The following is a 20,785-nucleotide window of genomic DNA, read 5'->3' on the forward strand; positions in this document are numbered from 1 at the left end:
GGGGGGAGCAGCCTTACCAGGCCACAGAGGAAGACAATGCAGCCACTCCTGATGAGACCTAACAGACTAGGATCAGAAGGAAGAAAAAGAAACCCTCCCTTACCAGTGGACTTGGGGAGGGGAGTGTGTGGAGAAGGGGGAGGAAGGGACGGATTGGGAGGGGAGGAGGGAGGGAACTAGAGGGGGGATACAAAGTACATAAAGTATAATTGAAAATAAAAAAAGAAAAAAAAAGAAGCTAATGAGTGACCTCCAACAGTGTGTCATGATAAACATATATGAAACAAACATAATGAAACCCATTGCTTATGTATGCCAAAAAACTAATAAAGAAACTAATTTGACTTTTTGATGTCATTTTTTTCTTCTTCTTTTTTTTTTTAAAAACTCTGTGGTGTGGGGAAACACAGGTGTTTGTCATCTGATGTTAGGAAAGCAGTGACTGGACTGACATTTTAGTGAGCTTTTACCAAAAGTCCCTGTTTGCTGACGCATACTCCTCCCTCAGTCATAAGGGCATGTTGCTTCCTCTTCCCAGAGCTGGATCCTGGCTGTGTTGCAATGGGCCTCTGCCCTGTCCGGTGCTGACCTTGTCCTGACCCTGTAGGATCCCAGGGCTCGGCTATTGTGATTGTGTAATATCTATCCAGGGGGTGGTGCCGCTTCTGAGATTGATAATGTATGTATCATAGACTTTCCCTGGGCTGGAGACCACAGGGACTTCTGTCCCCATGAGGAAAATAAATCATATTTTAGAGCAGCTAAGTGGATCTGAGTAAGGGTAGTAGGTAACCTAGACACAGACCTTGTTCCTCACACCGTTTAAATCACGTTGCAGTTTTAACCCATTCAGTTCCCACAGAAGCTCCTTACGGTATTGGCATGGTTATTATTCTCCCCATTTCAGGGATTTGGGAGCCAGGAACTGGTACCAATGGCCGGGGCACTGCCCACCAACTGGCCTTATGCCAAAGCCCAAGAAAGACACCAGAATTTGATCCAGAAGGTCCTGCCAGTAATGATTCACTCCCAAACATAGGAAGCTCAATGCAGGGTGCCATGGCTTACACTTCCATGGAATTAATTCTGCCTTCCTAACATCTGAGCTTCGAGGAGAATGGTGCCCCGAGACTGCTGGGCAGTCAGCCTCCTGAGCTTGTGTTCATCTTGTGTTTGCTTCTAGGACCCAGCTGAAAGGATGGGGTGAGGTGCGGAATTTCAGTTCTAGAGTTGAAAAGACCTCAAATCCAGTTTCTCTCTCATCTCTCGTCTCTGTCTCTGTCTTTCTTTCTCCCTGTGTGTGTGCGTGTGCATGTGCATGTGCGTGTGTGTATGTGTGTGTGTGTGTGTGTGTGTGTGCAGGAGCACGTGTCCTGAACACCTGCATATAAGTTTGTGGAAGCCAGGGAACAATCTACAGCTTCTCAGGCGTTGTTTACCTTGATTGCCTTTGAGGCAGAATTCCCCCGCAGACCCGAGGCTCCGTTCTATAAGCCCAGGAATCTGCCTATTCCAATCTTCCCAGTGCTGAGATAAGCACATTCCACCCAGCCCCTCCTTTTCTCTTACGTGGTCTCTGGGGAGGGACTCAGGTTCTCCTGAGTTCCTTGTGCTGGAATCATCTCCCAGACCCCAAAGTCCAGTTCTTGTGTGACCTAGCCTGAGTGAGCCTTTCCCTAGCCTGGGTATGCAGATGCTAATAGCACCTGCACACGGAGTTCTGAGGGCTAAACGATACGATATTTTAACTCTGTCTTGAACAAAAAGTGCTGGCACGTGTCAGCTACCTCTGCGTAGCAAGGTCTTTAGAGGTATGGCTTGAGGGGAAAGGTCTCCCATAAGCTGAGATCAGCCTGTTTAATACAAGCTTTGTTAGAAGCAAAGAGGAGGTTCCTAAAATATGCAGAGAGAGAGAGAGAGAGAGTCTGAAACAGGTGAACACACTGCAGATTGACACCACTCTATTTTCTCTCCACCCCCAATTTCTTGCTATTTGACATCTCAGTGTTGGGGGAGAGATTGTTTTGTTTCATATTTTCAGCTCTGGCTAATTGAATCAAGGGCCATCACCAGCCTGCATGTGTGGAGGGAGACCACAGACATTGTTTCTTTACCCTCAGCCCAACCACCAAACACAAATGGAGAGGGCTGGATATTGATGGGAAGCAAATAACGCACACGGAATGTTGGTGGAAAGCCAACCAGTGGTCTTTCACTACTAGTGACTCAGTGTTGAAGGAACTGGGCACCAGCTCAGCCACCCACTACTGAATACGTATTACATCCCCATTCACAGACCAGGAAACTCAGGCTCCAGGAAATAAGCCTCAGGTTTCACATGACTTATGAGGCAGCCATGGCGAAACTCAGAGTTGCCTACTGAGCTCCTTGTTCACGCATTCATTCATTCATTCATTCATTCATTCATTCATTCATTCATCCACTCACATGATATTTTGTGAGCACCTACACTGTAAAAGTAGTATTCTAAGTACTGAAACAAACATGCTTTCATTCTTCTATGAATGCCCTCTGGCATCTAAGTCATCACAAATTTGGTGGGCTAAAATAACAGTCTCTCACTGCTTAAATCTAAGAGTCTGGCAGACAGGTTGTCAGTAGGAATAAACTCCTTTTGGGACTCTGGGTGAGGGTCCATTCTTTGTTTCTCCCATCAGAAGTGATGGTTTCTGGTGACCGTCATTGTCATCCTCATGACTGCCTCATTCCAGTCTCTGCCTGCTTTAACACCTCCTCTGTCTGTGTCTAATCTTACTCTTATAAGGACACTTGGCACTGGATTTGGGGAACATCTTGCTAATCCACAATGAGCTTTCATTTCACCTTAACTAAATCAATCAAAAGTTATTCTTGGCTTAGTTACTTAAAAGAATTTCCCTCCACAGCAGGATGTTAGTTCCAGGACCTGGGGGTTAAAAATGTGGAGAGTTTATTTCATCCAAACAACCCTTAAAGAGCATAGGATCCAGTGAGGTTATTGCTGAACAAATCAATAAACAAGATCATAGCAAGTTGTGTTAGAAAGTGAAACGGTGGTTGGGGAAAAGAAGCACCCAAGATCCCCTTTGGTTGGCAGGGCAGTAGATTTTCCTTTTGCAAAGAAGATCTGGAGAACAGGAAGAGCCAGCTGGCTGTGTCCAGCAGAATTCAGCTCTTCTGGAGCACCTGCTCATTAAATTATACCTTTGTCAGTAGCTAATACTTCCAATGAGAAGGGCACAGCATCCCTTACCAGGAGATCCGAGAAGACATACAATCACATATGTAGATGAAATGGCTTTACTACCACAAAGTAGAAGTCATTTTAATAGATCATAAGATTCCATGGCTGCTAAAGAAAGGGGCCACGGCTCATATAAATATAATATATAAGTATATAAATCTGAACTTGTAGTTTTGGGCTGGCTTCTCCTATCTTTTAATGGGTTTATAGCTAATAATGGAATAGAATGTTGCCCCCTGGGGTTATCTGGGTGTTCCTTTCATAATGAGTTTACCCTGGAAAGGCCACTAATACATTAGGCATTCAGTGATTGCTGTATTGATGGCTTTCATTTGGTTATAATTGATTTAAATTTTTTCCAGCCCCTAAATTTGCAGCCACATCCATGGCATATTGATTGATTAATTACCCATTGGCTCATCACGGCAGACCTGGAAGTATGGCCTGAGGAGAATCTAGCTGGTCTGGGGACCTTTGGTTTCTTTTTGGACAGAGGTCAGTGGCTCTGAGTCCACTGATCTAGCCTGTTTAACTTTATTTACGACCTACACAAAGAACCTTTTGTTCCTCCTTCCAACTTCAGCTGATTACCAATTCTGTTTCTTTGCACCAAATGACAACCTTGAAGAGCTGCAGTCCAGGTGCTGTTGGAGTTTTATCTTAATACGACTGTCACTCAAGCGTTGAACAGAAACTCTGCTGAAAAGGCAAGGCTCATGGAGGATGGGCCAAGGGATTGCTGGAGCCCACTGCCCTGGAGCCTCCAAGACTTTACCTTCTTCCCATTGATGGGACAGAGGCTTGGGCAGCAGCACCCAGCTGTGAGTCTGCGTGAACATAGTTCCACAAGGCTGATGCTGAGGGCCATCTTGGGGGTAAGCTCCCCCATAGATGTGGAGGAGGGTGCGGTCCTTATCCATCTTGTGGTGGTGGTGGTGGGAGCAGGTGGGTTGGTGGGTGAGACAGGAGGGTCTTGAGGGTGACTTTCCTTTGCTGAGTCACCTCTAGGGGTCACTGGGCTTCCCCCAGCCCCTGTCTTATAGACGTGGCTGGCGGTTTCTAAGCAGAGCTCACTCTGGCAGGCTTTCTTGACAATGGTTGTGAGAAACTCCTTACACCCAGCTCCACTGATCTTGAATCTCATTTCCGATCTGACCTGGTTTTTCAACTATCTTCTACTTTATATTGCAACATATCATGAGTATTTTATGGTGCATTCAAAAGCTCAGCTAATGGATAATCTTCGATTCTCTTTTATCTTAAAAGATTTCAAAAATCATTTAAAAAGGTAACTCAGATAGAGTTTGCATTTGTAATGAAACTTAGCTGTCCCGAGCTGAATGATGGTTTCCCAAATGATACATTCCTGGCCTGCTTTCCTGAGCTTGTAAACAGGTCCTCATTTGGAAATAGACTCTTCATGGATGCAACTAGGTTAAGGTTCTTGAGGTGAGATGGTCTTGGATTATGAAGACGGGCCGTGAATTTAATGATGAGTGTCTTGGAGGGGAAGACACTCATCAGAAGGGGAGACAGGTACGTACAGACAGGAGAGAAGAAGACATACACGGAAGCAGACACGTACACACAGACAGAAGAGGAGGCACACACATATAGAGGCAGAGGAGGAGGCATGTCAAACACAGGAGAGGAGGCAGGTACATGTAGGGACAGAAGAGGCAGAGATGTGGCTGTGAGGTCCATTGTAGGGTGGTGGCTAGAGGGCATGGTCAGCCCTTAGAGGTTGGAAGAGGAAAGACTGAAGTCTTCCTGAAGATGCTGGAGGGAGGCTTCTGGCTGGCATACACGCTGCCTCCCTCCAGAGCTGCACAGGAGCAAAGCACTGCTGTTTGAAGGCACCAGGGATGCAGACTGTTATGGCAGCGTCCATATCAAATGCCCAATTTCTTTTGTCTGGGAGTTGCAGGGTGATCCCAGCTTACAAACTGGCTAGAAGTGGGACATTTCAGGCACCCGGCTGGTACTGGGTGGATCAGGAAGAGTTCTCTCTACAGGGCTCGAGGTGAGGGAGGCAGAAATATTTGTAGTAGAAATCCTCCTCAGGTATGTTTGACTTCTGGTAGTACGCTGCGCGAGGAGAGGCACTCCTCGCTTCTCACGACTGCATTAAATATCATTATGTATGAAAGCAACAGTGTGATTCCAGCTGTAAACACAGAGCACACATTTTCCTCCATATTGCTTTGGTGCCATGGAGTTGCACTGAGGTTATTTATTATTTATTTACTTATTTATTTATTTAATCGTTTTAATGGTGTAATGGTGATAAAGGACCTAGACTCACCCAAGAAACAAACCTCTGGGCCGGTCAGTGAGGTAGTTTTTAGATTAGGTTAATTGAGGTGGGAAGACCCAACATAATGTGGGTGGACCATATGCCATGGGCATCGGTGTGTGTGTGTGTGTGTGTGTGTGTGTGTGTGTGTTCCAACTGAATAAAAATGTCTTAACACCCAAAATGTTTTAGTCCTCAAGCATTTTGAGTTAGGCGTTCTCAACCCAAATCACTAACATCCAATGGAGCAATGGACAGACAATGGTCTTTGGGAATTCTGTTATAAAACACAAGTGTTTAATAAGCCCCATAAGGAGAAACAAATCTTTGTTATTATTTCTAAGTAATACATTTGCCATTAAGAGAGGAAATGGTATGATATGTATAACCTATTCAACCACAGTGTCTGTTATTACTTTACATTTTCTTTTTAATGTTTTTATGTGTATAAATGTGTAATGAATAAATATATGTATTTATGTACACCAGGTGAGTGTCTGGTGTCCTTGGAGGATTCTCTGGAGTTACAGATGGTTGTGAGCCACCATGGAGGTGCTGGGAATTGAATGTTGGTCCTCTGGAAAAGCAGCAATGTTCTTAAATACTGAGTCATTGCTCCAGCTCTTAGGATTAGGAGTATAATAGGAGAAACAAAAAGAACCAGTTTTGAGCTTCTGACCTCAAAGGAGGGGGTTGTAGAAGAAGTAAGACTTTCAGTCTATCCAGTAAACAAATAGATTAAAAAGAGAGTGAGTGGAGAGGAGATATTTTGCCCTATGAAAGCGCATGAGGCTTTCCCATCTGGGTGACAGGGAGGCCGAGGAGGCTCAGAGAAGAGGAACAAGGGCCTCTGGTTCTTGTTGGTCTGTGAGACTAGGAAAGGATGAATACAGGTAAGCTGCAGAAGGCAACAGCAGGTCAGAACAGGTGAGCAAGAACAGGGACAGGTCAAAGGTTGCTTTGTGTGTTGCTAGCCCTCTCCTTCTCTGAGGTTTGGCTTCTTGAGCCTCTACTTTTCTTTCCTAGTCCCTGCTGGAGCTGCCTTGTATTGGATTTCTGACTCATGAAACCAATGTAGCCTGATGAATGCAAGGGGTACTTTGCAAGTATAATGAACTGCTTCCGAGGAGGGCAAGCATATGCTCAGAATGCAAATTTGCATAATTTAAGGGAAATGTGGATCTGTACCTGAACTCGGTGGGATACAGTGACCCCAGTTAAAATTCCCTGCAATGAAACGTTGGTTAATATGGAAGGCTGGATTTGATTATAGAATTGGGGTCATTCAGTCTGACTCTTTCTTTTTGGAGTGCTCAGGGGAACACTGGATGTAGAAATAAGCATCACTAGGGATACATAATCCTTATCAGGGTAATAAAGAGCCTGGGCTGAGCTGTGAGAACAGATACGCACTTTCGTTATAGGACCTGTCATTTTCAGGCTGTTAAAGAAAACTGGATCAGAAATATGCATATGCCCATCTCAACTGCTGAAACTGAGACCCTCTAGGACATGTGACTAGACCAGGAGACATGATCTGTCCCTTTGTGTAGATTTTATTTTGTTTAACATCATCAGAAATGTTTACCTATGACCCAGATGCTGGCAATTGAAGCAGGCTTGTTGCTGAGAGCCACGCTTAGCTTAGCGAATGGAAAACTCTGCTTTCTTTTTGTCTGTGCATTGTGGGTTCAGTGATGGAGTGTGTGCTGGGCAAGAGGGTATCTAGCTTGGGTTTGGCCTCCAGCATGGTAAAATAAATCCAGGCCACCATGCTTTTTATGGTCCAGTCTTTCAGTCACATGCTTCTATGCCATCATGTGTATGTGTATGTGCCTGTGTGTATGAGATAGAGACAGACAAACAGACACAAACTCACAAACACACAGAGAACGTGCATATGAAGGGAGAGGCCAGAAGTTGGCATCAGGTGCCTTCCTCAATTGCTTTCCACATTATTGTTATTGTTATTATTATAGACAGGGTCTCTGATCTCACCCATTTGTCCAGATTGGCTGGCCAGAAATCCCAGGGATTCCCCTGCCTCTGCCTCCCTAGTGTTAAAATTATAGGTGTGCACCACTGAGCCTCACTGTTTTCACACTTGTGCAGCAGCAGCAAGCACTTTACCCACTCTGCCACCTCCCCAGCCCCCTGGCCAGCCTTTCTGGAGCTTGATGACTTTACTACAGGCACCAGGCTTCTTGGGAACCGTAGTCTCTCACTGTGCTGTTTCCTGTGGCTCCACAGATTTATTATCGAGCCTATTACTAGTGAATCCAATAAAACAGGCCCTTTCTGGGACTTCAGTTGGTCTCTTGCTGCTCCAGCCAAATTCTCCTGGCTGCCCCCCCTCCCCCGGGCTTGGCCCCTAAAGCCAGGCTCAATGGGTGGAAAGTCTTGGACACTGGCCTCTCCCCAAAGCCCTCAAACTCAGTTCTGTCCTGATTTCCTACTTCAGCCATAGGACGCTGTGCCAAGCTACAGGGCACAAACAGAGCTAAGTGTTTTTTCCATACTGTGGTTTTCATTAGGCACATACATGAGTGCCTGCCTATAATAACAGGTAGTAATTTGTGCCCAGTGATTTCTGCTCCACCAAAGCCACAGCTGTTGAGAACGGTATCCCCACTGGGCTTTAAGCCATCCACAGGCATACTTCAGCAGAATCCGCAGCTTCTCATCAGCTTCCAACTTAATGAATAATCACGAGAAAAGTATAGGTGGGCATCTGCCAAGGGGCAGGGCAGGGGCTGCTTTGGCAAAGTAACAGCTCCTGTGTTTCCCTTTTTTTTTTTTTTTTTTTTATTCCATGCGAGGTTTCTTGGCTGCTCTTCCTAAGAAAGCATAAGATGCTAAAGAAATTCCTTCATCTTAGCAAATGACATCTTCTCAACTTTCCTTCTTGCCTCCCCTCTCAGGTCTGAACTTGGTTTCCTTCGGGGTTCCTGCCATAGGAAGTGAACCCAGTTCCAAACCTCACATTGGCTCATCAGCGTGGTTTTGCTGTAGATTTTTTTATAGAGAGGAGTCAGCAAGTCATAGGTGGCCAGACTTCACAGTCGGGATCTATTTTATTCAGGGCCTTTTCTCTAGTAGATGATCAGCCACTGATGGTCCCAGTCCTGGGTCATCTGTTCATAATTATGCATTCCACAGACACTTACTTAGGATCTACCCCATGGCAAACCCTGAAACAGATGTATGGGGGTGCCAAGAGCAAGTAGCCATTCATCTTCACTCCAAGCTCCATGAAATGATGGAGCAGATGAGCATGCAAAACCTTGCAGCATATGTGGAGATGATGTCTGCAGCCACAGAAGAACCAGCGTCAGATGTTGTCAGGGAAGGTCCAGGTGATGGCCTCTGTATATCAAAGGGTGCTGGGCAGGGGTGGGGCAGGGGAGCAGACATGATTTTGGAGCCAACTCCACCTGAGTACAGAGCCTGGTATTGTTATCTATTTGCCTGACTCCGGGCAGCTTTGTAGAATGACATTATTCTCTTTCCTCCACACAGTAGACCCAATAGTAGCACCGTGTTCGTGATTTATTGCTGTGCTATGGATCATCACAAACCCAACAGCTTAGATACCTACCTATCCTCCCTACAACGTCTCCCAGTTCTGGAGGTCAGAGGCTCAGATCTCAGTGGATATGTGACCTGCTCAGGATCACACGGGGCTGAAGTTAAGGTCTTGACTGATCTGAATTCTTGTTTAGAGGCTCTGGAGAGTGTGGAGTGGGGTACACCTCTGTTTCAAGAGGTTCCTGTTGACAGCAGAATTCATTTCCTGGTGCTGTAGGACCTAAATCTGTATTTTCTTTGTTGTTTGTCGGTGGGTGCCAACCGAGAGTCTTAAAAGTCATTTATATCCCCTGCCGAATGGTCCCCTTCCTCTTCAAGTCAGTAGTAGTAGTCAAACTCTCTGTTTTTTTTTTTTTTCTTTGTCCATAAACTAATCTTGATTTAGGGATGTATGTGATCAGGTCAGCCCTACCAGATAGATGTCCCTGTTTTGGGACAGCTTCAAAATATATTTATAATAGGCACACAATAGAATTGGACTGAGTTACTAGAATAGGTGTGTGTGTGTGTGTGTGTGTGTGTGTGTGTGTATGTGTGTGCCTTGAGGACCAAGTGACTGTATGTGAAGTAACTGGCATAAAGCATAGATGCTTCAGTTAGGAGGATTTACACATGAAACATTAGCCATCTGAGTTCCCAAGACTGATGAGAAAATGGTTGAGGTGAAAGAAGATGGTCAGGGACTGGAGCCAACGGTGTGGCTTCTGGCTCTGGACCAAGGATCTTCATTTTGATCTGTTTGGAAACAGGACGTGCCACCTTGGATGACCATCACCGATACTTCTCCTGATTTAGCTCTTTGTTGAGCCCAAGGCAGTGAGAACCGGTGTGCAATGAGGGAGCAGCCTGAACTGGCTTTCTGGACCAACTCACTCAGACATCATCTGCCTGTGGCTTCTGATTCTGAGCAGAACAGAGCAGCCTGAGGTCTCAGAATCCACCAAGATAATAGCTTTTCCCAAACCAGCCCAGCTAAGCTCTAATTAAGACGGATGGAAATGAATCACCGCTCCGGTTGCTTGCCACACATAGGCCATGGCTGGGGAGCATTCCCAAAACCTGGGCGGCCATTTCTCTCTTAGCCTAGCATTGCTGGGAGAACACTCACACAAAAGCTAAAGTCCTGTTGACTCTGGGAGGAAGGCAAATGGCCACTGTCTGTGACTGTATGCCTGGACTTTTGTCCACTCTGAAGGCTGAACTGTTCATGGGAGATGGATATTGCGAATGGTCTGGAGTAGTCTCGAGGTAAGCCAGAAAGATCTACAGAGGCACTTAGGAGGGAAAGGGGAAGAAAGAAGAGGTGCCTTTGCTCAGCAAACAGTGCCATAGGAGGAGGGAACTAATCTTTTGTGACTCCTAGGCTAGACACTTCTTATTTCCAGTGGAATTCTCTTTCTCCTCTCCTGGCCTTTTCCCCCTATTTTCCTCTGTCTGCCTTGTTTTTGGATCTTCTCAGAACTTCCCCCAGAAAAACTTCAGCCAAATTACTCCCCTTGAACAACTGTCATTTTTGAAAAGCTGCCCAGTCTCTTTTCTGTGACTTCTGAAGAGAGACTCTGGGCCAGGGTTCCTTTCCGTGACAACAAGGAGGTAGGGAGAAGAGAATGGCAGAAGCTTGGGACAGAGAGATGGCACACACATATACACACATTTCTGAGAGATGCCGAATCTGTGATTACCGGCCAGTGTCACGTTCCTGAAATCGGCAGAAGACACTTAGGAAGAAAAGCAGAGAGCAGAAAACTCATGCTTGTATTACAGCTGTAAGAGTTCCTAAATGAGAGAGAGAGAGAGAGAGAGAGACAGAGACAGAGACAGAGACAGAGAAGGAAGGCATGACCCTATTTGACCTTGACCACCAAGACCAGAGGATTAAGGAAGAATTGACCAAAGATATGTGGGCAAAAGACCAGAACAAGCTTTCCAGTTTTGACATGTCTGTCCAAAGACAGATGTTGTCTGACTGGGGCAGCTGTGGACCACAGAAGAAACTCCAAGATCAGCCACTAAGAATGCCAGGAGAGCCACAAATGTGAACCTTTACCTGGGATCCGGGTAAGCCTCACCACCACCATTGCTGATTAAGGACTGACAGTAAAAGCTGCACAAATCTGCCTTGTTAGTTTATGGCCTGAAATAGTGATGTTGACATCTCCCTGCTCCTCGTCCCCCTGCCTTTTTGATATTCCAGACAGGTGCCAGAGGTGTCATCAAGGCTGACAGAGCCTGGCATTGGCTTGCTCGCTGTGATCAGCAGCTGACAACCCGACAGGAACACTTCCCCTGATTACATTTTAAACCTGGGCTGTAGCACCCTCGGTTGGTTGCATTTTGAATGAGAGAGAGGCATGCGGTAAGGCAAGGAAAGACTGTCCTGTAAGGAGGTTTGCCCAATCTTCAGGATAAGAGGACACGGAGCCAGCTCACCCAACACACACAGCATCGTGTCCGCATTTCAACCCAACTAAAATACTGACAGCCAATAAACTGACATCGGATGAGAACCGAAACATCCAAGACAATGCACAAACTCCATCTGGTACTGTGTGAAATCGAAAAGGAATGTTCAGGGGTGGGGAGTGGAAGGAGCCATTACACAGCCCCTAATGGAAATGAGCTCCAGTTGTCAAAATGCATTTTCTGACCGAATATCACCATTTCTTAGTGTGGCAGAAAAAAAAATGCTGCCTTCTAGGCAAGTGATGAAGAACGCTGATTTGTCTATGTTATTACCTGCACTTCTCCTAATGTGGTAGACAATTTGCTGATAAGTTTGTTTTTGGATCACAGTTAATGTTAGGTAATTATTGGCAGGGAAGCTCTGCTTATATATCACTAGCTTTTAAATGCTTGCAGGGTCATGGCTACAAACAAGGACTTGTCTGTGCAAGACACAAACAATTGGCTAGGTCATTCATTATTTCTCCCCTTGTTGCTTATTCTAAATATCTGCTCAGGGGATCTGGGTGCTTCCTTGTGCCTGTGCCAAGGCTCTCAGGGTCCATTAACACATCCACACATTCTCGTAGTCATCAGGATACATGCTTCGGTAAGGGATGGTGGGATTACAGTAGAATTTTTTATATGATTCAAATCCATACCGGCCAATGAGTCTTTTGCATCCCATATACTCGGAGACAGGGTCTCAAGAGGCCCAGGTGGGTCTCAAACTCAACAAGTAGACGAGGATGACCTTGAATTTCTGCTCCTTCTCCTTCTACCTCCTGAGCGTCAGGATTATAGATGTGCACCTGGCTTACGGGGTTCTGAGAACTGAACCCAGGGCTTCATGAATGCCAGGCAAGCCCTCTACCAACTGAGCTATAGCACCAGTGCGTTGCATTTTTAACACTGGTGTAACTCTAATACATTTTCTTGTTGATATCATCCTGCTGATGTTCACAGGACTCTTCAAGTGGAGGGAATGTATTTTCTGCCTCAAAGGTCAAGCTTGGTTCAGCATTGATAAGTAAGGCTGTCCCAGACCTTGCCTGGGAAACAGCCACATTTTAGCGACAAATAAAATAGCAAGGTCCCCAGCCCCCACTGATCCCCTGTTAAAGGACCAAGATTTCTGGGCAGTAAATATTGTGTGTGTGTGTGTGTGTGTGTGTGTGTGTGTGTGTGTGTGTACCCTGTCAAAAGCAAGCATCTTAAAATCTATTACTCAGATTGGTGAGGAAGATTTTTTTTCTTTTCTCCCCAAATATTTCCATGGAATTTCTTCCAGGGCCCAAGTAACAGGAAATTTTAAGGTGTCAGAAACGAGACTAGGAGAACATGCATTTACATTTACAATAGCAGGCAACTTTGCCCGTAGCCTGTAAATCTTAAAGCTTCACTTGATGTGTGGATAATTTTTCTAAGGGCAAATTTCCTAGTTCACTGATCCATAATGCTCCCACATTATTGACGAAATTAAGGTACTACCAAAAGTGACAGCACTCGAGAAGCAATCTTAAAACTGCCTTTTTATTGCATGCAATTAGCAATAGAATTGAGAACCGCTTTCTAATATAAAATCATTAGCCATAGAGGTCGCAAATGAAGTTTGCTGTAGTGATCTCAGCCAGTAAGTTTCAACTTCTTCCTCCTTATTTGCTGAGGGTCCCCCTCCCCAATCAAGTTTTAGTCCCTTGGAATAATGAGAAAACTGTTAAATTGGGCTAGCAATGAGTTTCACCTGGGATTTATGGCCTTCTCATCTTCTGGAGGGACTTTAAAACCTGACATCCCATTTTGAAATCTCGTGTGTTAACAGATGGGTGTGGCATGAAAGAGGAACTCTGGATTCAAGCGACAGACAAGCTCTGTACTTGGAAAGAGTCTTTAACTCATATGAAGATTTTTTTTTTTCCCATTAACTGGGGACCTCCGTGGCAAGCACTACCATCTCCAACACATTCCTGCAAAAACACTCAAACTTATCCTAAATACTTTAATGTTAGCTCTAAATTTTGCTTTCACTTTACAAAATTCCTAGGTCTCCCCTCCCTCCCTTCTCTTTCTCCTCTCGATCTCTCCAGAAGCCTCCGTCCAAATCATCACAATAATAAAAGATAATAAACTGCCTTCAGTTCAGAACACTGGCCAAAAAACAGACAAGCCACTTTTAATGAGAAACAGAGACTGGCCATGTCAGAGAGCCGAGGGGTTGACTCCTGCTCCAGCTGACCTCTTTGGTCTCCAACCCTGGGCAGAGGGAGAGGGAGGAGGGGGCGGGCGGGGGAAGCCTGGCATACTTTGTGCAGAGCGCTCAGGTCTGACCAAAGAGCAGAGGTGAGTGCTGCCTTCCAGCCAGTTCTGCTCTCTGTTTGGAAAGCTCATTCTGAAAAACAAAAGCCCAACAGCAGCTGCCCACATCAGGACAAAGGGAAAAAGGCCTGAGAAAGCACTGAGACCAGGAGAGTGACTGGACAGGGAACCGGGGAACTCAAGGGGAGCGGCTGGGAACATTTCTTTGCTGTTGCTCAGAAATTGTTTCTCAGACTGAGATCTGACTCCAGGGTTGACCTCTGAGGTCTACAACAGCTGGTGGGGTCCGAATGGGGGAACGAAGCCTAGTGCCAGGCTGTGAGGGCAGCCCACAGTGGGAGGGGATGTGACTAGCCAGAGCCTGGAGGGCCAGGCTAGGGAGCCAGGCACCCGGGGTCCCCGGCTTCTCACCTGTTCCAGCGGGCCACCTTCCTCCGATAATAGCGTAGCGCCTCCTGGCTCGCCAGGAGCCAGTCATCGGGTCCGAGGAGAGGCGGGTCCTCCAGGACTTGGTAGAGCGAGTGGGCGAAGAGGGCCTGCAGCTTGGAGCGCGGGGCAGGGCGGTCGCGGCTGGGATGCTCAGCTCCGGGTCGGGGTCGGGAAAAGTTGTGCGCCGTGGCGCCAGGGTCCCGGGAGTCTGAGGACGAGAGCAGGGACGCGGAGGGGGCGCGGCCTGAGCACGGGCAGCCGGCGGGTCGCTCCCGGGGCCGGAGCTGGCGCTGCACTTGCGGCCAGAGGTGGAAGTAGAGGTCAGCGGAGAAGAGCGCGCCCAGGAGCAGCAGGGCCAGCAGGCGGTCCCTGCGCAGCCCGGGCATGGCCCAAGCGGAGACCCGGGAAACACTTGGGGTGCAGACGGAAGAAGCTCCTGGCGTCCCGATGGAGCTGGAATGCTCACTGGGGAATTAGTTCCTCCTGGAAGGGTGTCGCCCCTGAACTTGGGGACCGCGTGCAGGCAGCTCACAGCGTTGACAGCGTCGTCTTTTCTCGCCCAGCAGAGACGCGGGGTTGGGGTTCCCTGGATACCGGCTTCTTGAACCCCTTTGCCTTTTGATTCCCCCGCCTGGGGCCCGCGCAGGTGGAGGTCCCCAGTAGACCCGCCTGATGGCCGGTGGCCCGGTAGGGGCAATCGCTCGAAAAAGCGCCAAGGAGCTCTCTCCCCCTAGGAGGAGGCTGGAGACTGCGTAGCCCGGGGCGTCTCTCCCGAGGATGCTGTCGCTCCGCAGCGGCTGAGACTGCTCCAGCGGCTCCTCCTGCAGGCGATAGGGACTCCCGTGCCCCGGGGCTGGCAGGAGAGGAGGGAATGGAGAGTTGACAAAGCAGGGGCGCCTCGGGGTGAGCTTGTCTCTGCGCCTGGACTCCTAGAGGCAGAGGTAACGCCGAGCCTCCCCCTACTGCCTGGCTTGGCCTGGCGCCGGCACCTCCGCCCACTCTTAGCTGGCACCTGCCTCTGGCGCAGCTTGCCAGCCAAACTCCCAATCCCTCTGCCCGCCGGCTCTGCCCTTCCACCTTGTCATCAACCCTCTTCTCCTCCCCGTCCCCTCCTCTTTGCTCCAGGCCTCCTACTTTCCCTGCCCAGAGCTCTTCTTCATATACATTCTGGTGAGCCCAAGTGAGGAGGACTGGAGCCTTTTATTTCCATTTTTAGTTTTTAGGAGGGAAATAAAAATAAAAAAGACAATGCAAAACCTTAAAAGCTTTTTTCCTGTAAGCTTTGCCAGATGTATGGATGGGGTGGGGGGGTTGGCTCTCATCTCTCAGCGTGCCCCCTGTAGGGCATACATCGGACTCAGCAACCACGTGCTCAGCACATAGTAGGCACGTTCTCTGAAGACACCCACTTGGTACACGAAAAGCTTGCCCTTTAACGCACCCCCGCCTCCGCCCCAGTGCAACTAGAACCTGAGTGATTTCCTGTTTGGATGGAGTTTGACTCGGAATCTGCCAGTACTTTGAAAAGAGGAAACGGGAGGGATGGAGGGAGGGAGGGGCTCCAAATGACCCCACTCCGAACTCTTGAGTGTAGCTTGGTGTGAACGCAGTCCACCCAAATGAATCACTGGAGGACCCACTTGCTTAGGCTTTCTCCCGCTCTCCTGTGAGGTCATTTACACTCCTCCACCCGTGTTGTTCCTTCTTTCTGAGGAGCAGGAAGGCAGCCCTCAAATCCTGGCTCTCTGTTTTATAATCTGGGAGTACAGTAAAATGTGAGCCTGCCTGGAGAGGTGGCCCCACCCTGGAGAATGTTCCGGAAAAGGCGTCATTTTTTGCCAGCTGTTGCCTGCCTGGGCAGCAAAGCGCCTATGTATGCTAATTTAACTGGTTAAGGATCTTCAGGCTCTTGCTTGGAGTCTCTTCCGAGACACCGTAGCTTGTGTCGCGCTCGTGTGTGTAAAAATGTTTGCATGTGTGTGTGCTTGGGGAGGCCCCGGGTCAACCTTGAGGGTCATGCTTCAGGAGCCACGCACACGGATGCTTTTTTTTTTTTTTAATTTATTAATTACACTTTATTCATTTTGTATCCCCCAATAAGCCCCCCTCCCCTCCCGACCCCACCTTCCCTCCCCTTTCTGCATGCATGCCCCTCCCCAAGTCCACTGATAGGGGAGGGTCTCCTCTCCTTCTTTCTGATCTTAGGCCTATCAGTTCTCATCAAAAGCGGCTGCATTGTCCTCTTCTGTGGCCTGGTAAGGCTGCTCCCCCCTCAGGGGGATGTGATCAAAGAGCAGGCCAATCAGATTATGTCAGAGGCAGTCCCTCTTCCCATTACTATGTAACCCACTTGGACACTGAACTGCCATGGGCTACATCTGTGCAGGAGTTCTAGGCTATCTCCATGAATAGTCCTTGGTTGGAGTATAAGTCTCTGGGAAGTTCCCTGTGTTCAAATTTTCTTGTTCTGTTGCTCTCCTTGTGGAGTTCCTGTCCTCTCCATCTCTTACTATTTGCACACGGATGCTTTTAAGGCAGGCGCTTCCACCAGGACCAGGCATTGGTGGGTTAGAACTGCGAGGGCTGGTCGCTGAACCCCAGAGAGCATCCGGGCTCTGCCTCCCCACTGCTGGGATTATAAGCCGATGCCACCGCACTAGTTTGGATTTTCACGTGGGTGCTAGAGACAGGACACAGGTCCTTTTGTTTGCATGGTGAGAAGTTTACTAACTGAGTTATTCCTTTACAACGTCCTGTCAAGGAAAATGTACTTCACACTGTCATCCTGAGCCTGAAAACGAGTGAAAGTGTACAGGCTGCTGAGAACATTCCTAACCCATGCCAGATAACTATGAGGCATGTGCCAGCTCTCATGGTGGCTTCCTGTTTTTTGTAATGTGCTAGGTTAGGCTGGAGACTCTTTATGGTTTGAGAAACAAACCAGAAAAAAATTGGAGCTACAAAAGAGGGCTAAGATTCCTTAAGGCTGAGTCCAACTCAGAAACCTCAAGACCCATCATCCCCAGACAATTCACACGGGCTGGGATGTGGCCATAAACCTCTAAGAGGCTTGTGGACTTTCACATTTTTTTTTAAATCTAGAATTAAATTTTAAGAGGTGGTCAGTTTCTGAGAAACTTTGCAAATGTTTGGTTTGCTTTGTCTAGTTAAGCACCATGGCCAGTAGGTTAAAAAGCCAGGTAAGGAAGGATGGTGTTGTGTCTATGAGAGTAAGCTGGTTGCATGTTCTAGACTGCCAAAGATACTGTAAGCCTTATGACCTTGGTTCTCCCCAGCCAAATGGGGGCATGCTTTCTCAGCAGACATTTTCATCTGGCCCCAGTATAGGAAATGCTATTTGTAACTTGCCTGAGGATTGTCTAAACACACGTGCCCTTTAAAGGTCAAGGGTAAGTGCGTGCAAGTCAGAAAAGAAGTGAGTGTGAAACTAGGGCAACAGAGTGGGCACCTTGTATGTAGGACCAGTCACCCATCTGCTATTGTCAAAGTATCCTTCAAATCCCTTTCTCTTTCAGACATGAGTGTTCCTCCTCTGCTTCTCTACGCCTGTGCTCCCAGGCTTCTTTGACCACCTTTAGTTTGATTTTCAGTTTGATGCCGAAATTGTTCTAAATGGTTTTCCAAGACTTGCCATTCTCTGCAGCTTCCCACTGGAAAGCCGTCTCCCCCTTTCCACCTCTGCTGCTCTTGGATGCATCTAGAACTTCCTCAGTTTGTAGACTTGCAAATAGGCTCTGGGCTTGCTCTTTGGCTCTCCGTATGGCTCTGTTTCAGGGCTTATCCATGCTTACTAGAATGGGATTCTAGCATGCAGACACAACAGAACATTTCACAACATAGCTTTTTCTTTTTTAATTAATTAATCAATTAATTAAAATTCCCAATCAATTAGTTAATTTTAACTAATTAATTAGCTTTACATCTTGATTGGTGCTTCTCCTCCCTCCTTTTCTCCCAGTCCCTCTCCCTCTCCTCCCCTCCCCCTACATCCCTTCTCTTTCTCCTCAGAGAAGGGGAAACCTCCCATGGATATCAACCTGCCTTGGTGCATCAAGTTGTACCAGGACTGGGCACATCTTCTTCTATTGAGGCTAGACAAGGCAGCCCAGTTAGAGGAAAGGGATCCAAAGGCAGGCAACAGAGTCAGAAACAGCCCCTCCTCCTGCTGTTAGAGATCCGGTATGAGGACCAAGATGTCCGTCTGTTACACATTTGTAGGGGACCTATGTCTGTCCCATGCATGCTCTCTGGCTGGTGGTTCAGTCTCTGTGAACCCCTATGAGCCAGGTTAGTGATTTCTTAGGTCTCCTTGTGGTGTCTTTGGCCTCTCTGGCTCTTTCAATCCTTCCTCCCTGTCTTCCACAATAGCTCCACCTGATGTTTGGCTGTAGGTCTCTGCATCAGCTGCTGGGTGAAGCCTCTCAGAGGACAATTTGTTAAGTGTCTTGTCTGCAAGTATAGCAGAGTATTATTAATAGTGTCAGGGGTGGCCTCTCTCTCATAGGATGGGACTCAGGTTGAACCAGTCATCGGTTGGCTATCTCCTCACTTTTTGCTTCCTCTTATTTCCTGCTTCTCTTATAGGCAGAAAAAAATTGTGGGTTGAAGCTTTTGTAGCTGGGTTGCTATGGGTTGCTATCCCCTAACCTCCATTGGAAGTCTTGCCTGGTTACAGGATGTGACCACTTCATGTTCCATATCCCCTGTTGCTAGGAGTCTTAGCTAGGGTCACTCTCATAGGTTCCTGTGAGTTTCCGTTGCCTAGATTTCTAACTTGTCCCAGAGATGCCCCCAAATGGAGTCCAGTTCTCTCTTCCACCATCCTCCCCACACTTGACCCCTCCCCAACCTCTCTTCCACCTAGTTTCCTTCCTCTACCCACCCCAGATGTCTATTTTATTTCCCTTTCTCAGTGAGATTCAAGCATCTTCTCTTTGCGTCCTACTCATTACTTAGCTTCTTCGGGTCTGTGGATTGTTGCATGGTTATCCTGTACTTTATGGCTAATCTCCACTTTTGAGTGAGGACATACTGTGTCTATCTTTCTGGGTCTAGGTTACCTCACTTGGGATGATCTTTCCTAGTTCCACCCATTTGCCTGCAAATTTCATCATGTCATTGTTTTTAATGGCTGAGTAGCATTCCATTGTGTTAATGTATTACATTTTCTTTATCCATTCTTCAGTTGAGGGACATCTAGGTTGTTTCCAGTTTCTGGCTATTACAAATAAAGCTGCTATGAATATAGTTGAGCAAGTGTCCTTGTGGTATGGTACAGCGTTTTTTGGGTATATGCCCAGGAGCGGTATAGCTGGGTCTTGAAGTAGAACTATTTTAAGTTTTCTGAAAAACCACCAGATTGATGTCCAAAGTGGTTGTACAAGTTTGCACTCCCACCAGCAGTGAAGGAGGGTTCTCCTTGCTCCACATCCTCCCCAGCATGTGCTGTCACTTGAGTGTTTGATCTCAGCCATTCTGATGGGTGTAAGATGGAATCTTACAGTCATTTTGATTTGCATTTCCATGGTGACTAACTATGTCGAACATTCCTTTAAGCGCTTCTTGGCCATTAGAGATTCCTCTGTTGAAAACTCCCTTTTAGCTCTGTACCCCATTTTTTATTTGGGTTGTTTAGTTTGCTGGTGTCTAATTTCTTGAGTTTTTAAATATGTTTTAGATATCGGCCCTCTCTCTGCCAGATGTAGGGCTGGCAAAGATATTTTCCCATTTTGTAGGGTGGCGTTTTTTTGTCCTTTGGGATTACTGTGACACACATCCTCGTGTTCTGGCTTCTCACTTCCTTCCCAGCCTCACCTCTAAACATCTCCCCTCCCCAGTCTTCACTCCATAATGGTTTCTGCAATTCTTCAAGTTCTTCAGGTTCCTAGAGACACTCTTCCATCAAATGTTCTTTCTTGCTCCTTTACCCACTTGGAGGGCATCTGTTTATCCGTTTTCTACTGAAGCTTTGCCCATGTGTTACTTTTCCCCCGATGCATGTCCCTGTGCCCACTTAACTCAGTGCTGTTAGCTTTCATGTGCCACCCATCCCACAGCTCCTCATACAGTTCTTTGCTTTTATACTGTCCACGTTGTATTTCATTGTGTGCTCAGAGTGATGTGCCCCCCGGCCCTGCCCCTTCTCAAACTTGTATGCTGAAACCTTAACTTCCAACATCTCAGTGGTGTAGCCATATTTCGAAATTAGGTCATTGCAGGTGTAATGAAGTCAACCTGGAGTAGAGTGGGCCCTTAAGGGGGAAGTTTGGATGCAGAGATGTGCACATGTGGACAGCACTTGGTGAAGATGAAGGTGGAAACTGGGGCAATGCAACTACCAGACAAGGCATGGTGAAAACTGCCAGCAAACCTCACGAACGAGGCAAGAGGCGCAGAGCAGAAATCTCAGAGGGGGCCACCTCTGCCTGCCTCTCGAGCTTAGTCTTCTC

At 47.2% G+C, this 20,785-nt stretch overlaps 1 protein-coding gene across 1 annotated transcript in view; it reads right to left on the reverse strand.

Annotated features, from left to right (window-relative positions):
- The window catches only part of Fam20a (FAM20A golgi associated secretory pathway pseudokinase), a 47,844-nt gene extending 32,470 nt beyond the window's left edge, over positions 1 to 15,374 (reverse strand). Inside the window, exon 1 of the mRNA XM_055592247.1 lies at positions 14,298 to 15,374. Within this exon, the coding sequence (XP_055448222.1) occupies positions 14,298 to 14,701 (404 nt within the window). The 5' untranslated portion in view covers positions 14,702 to 15,374. The remainder of the gene's footprint in view (positions 1 to 14,297) is intronic.
- Positions 15,375 to 20,785: the final 5,411 nt, after the last annotated feature.

Source organism: Psammomys obesus, unplaced genomic scaffold (assembly GCF_907164565.1).
Source record: "Psammomys obesus unplaced genomic scaffold, mPsaObe1.curated_primary_1811, whole genome shotgun sequence".
NCBI lineage: Eukaryota > Metazoa > Chordata > Mammalia > Rodentia > Muridae > Psammomys > Psammomys obesus.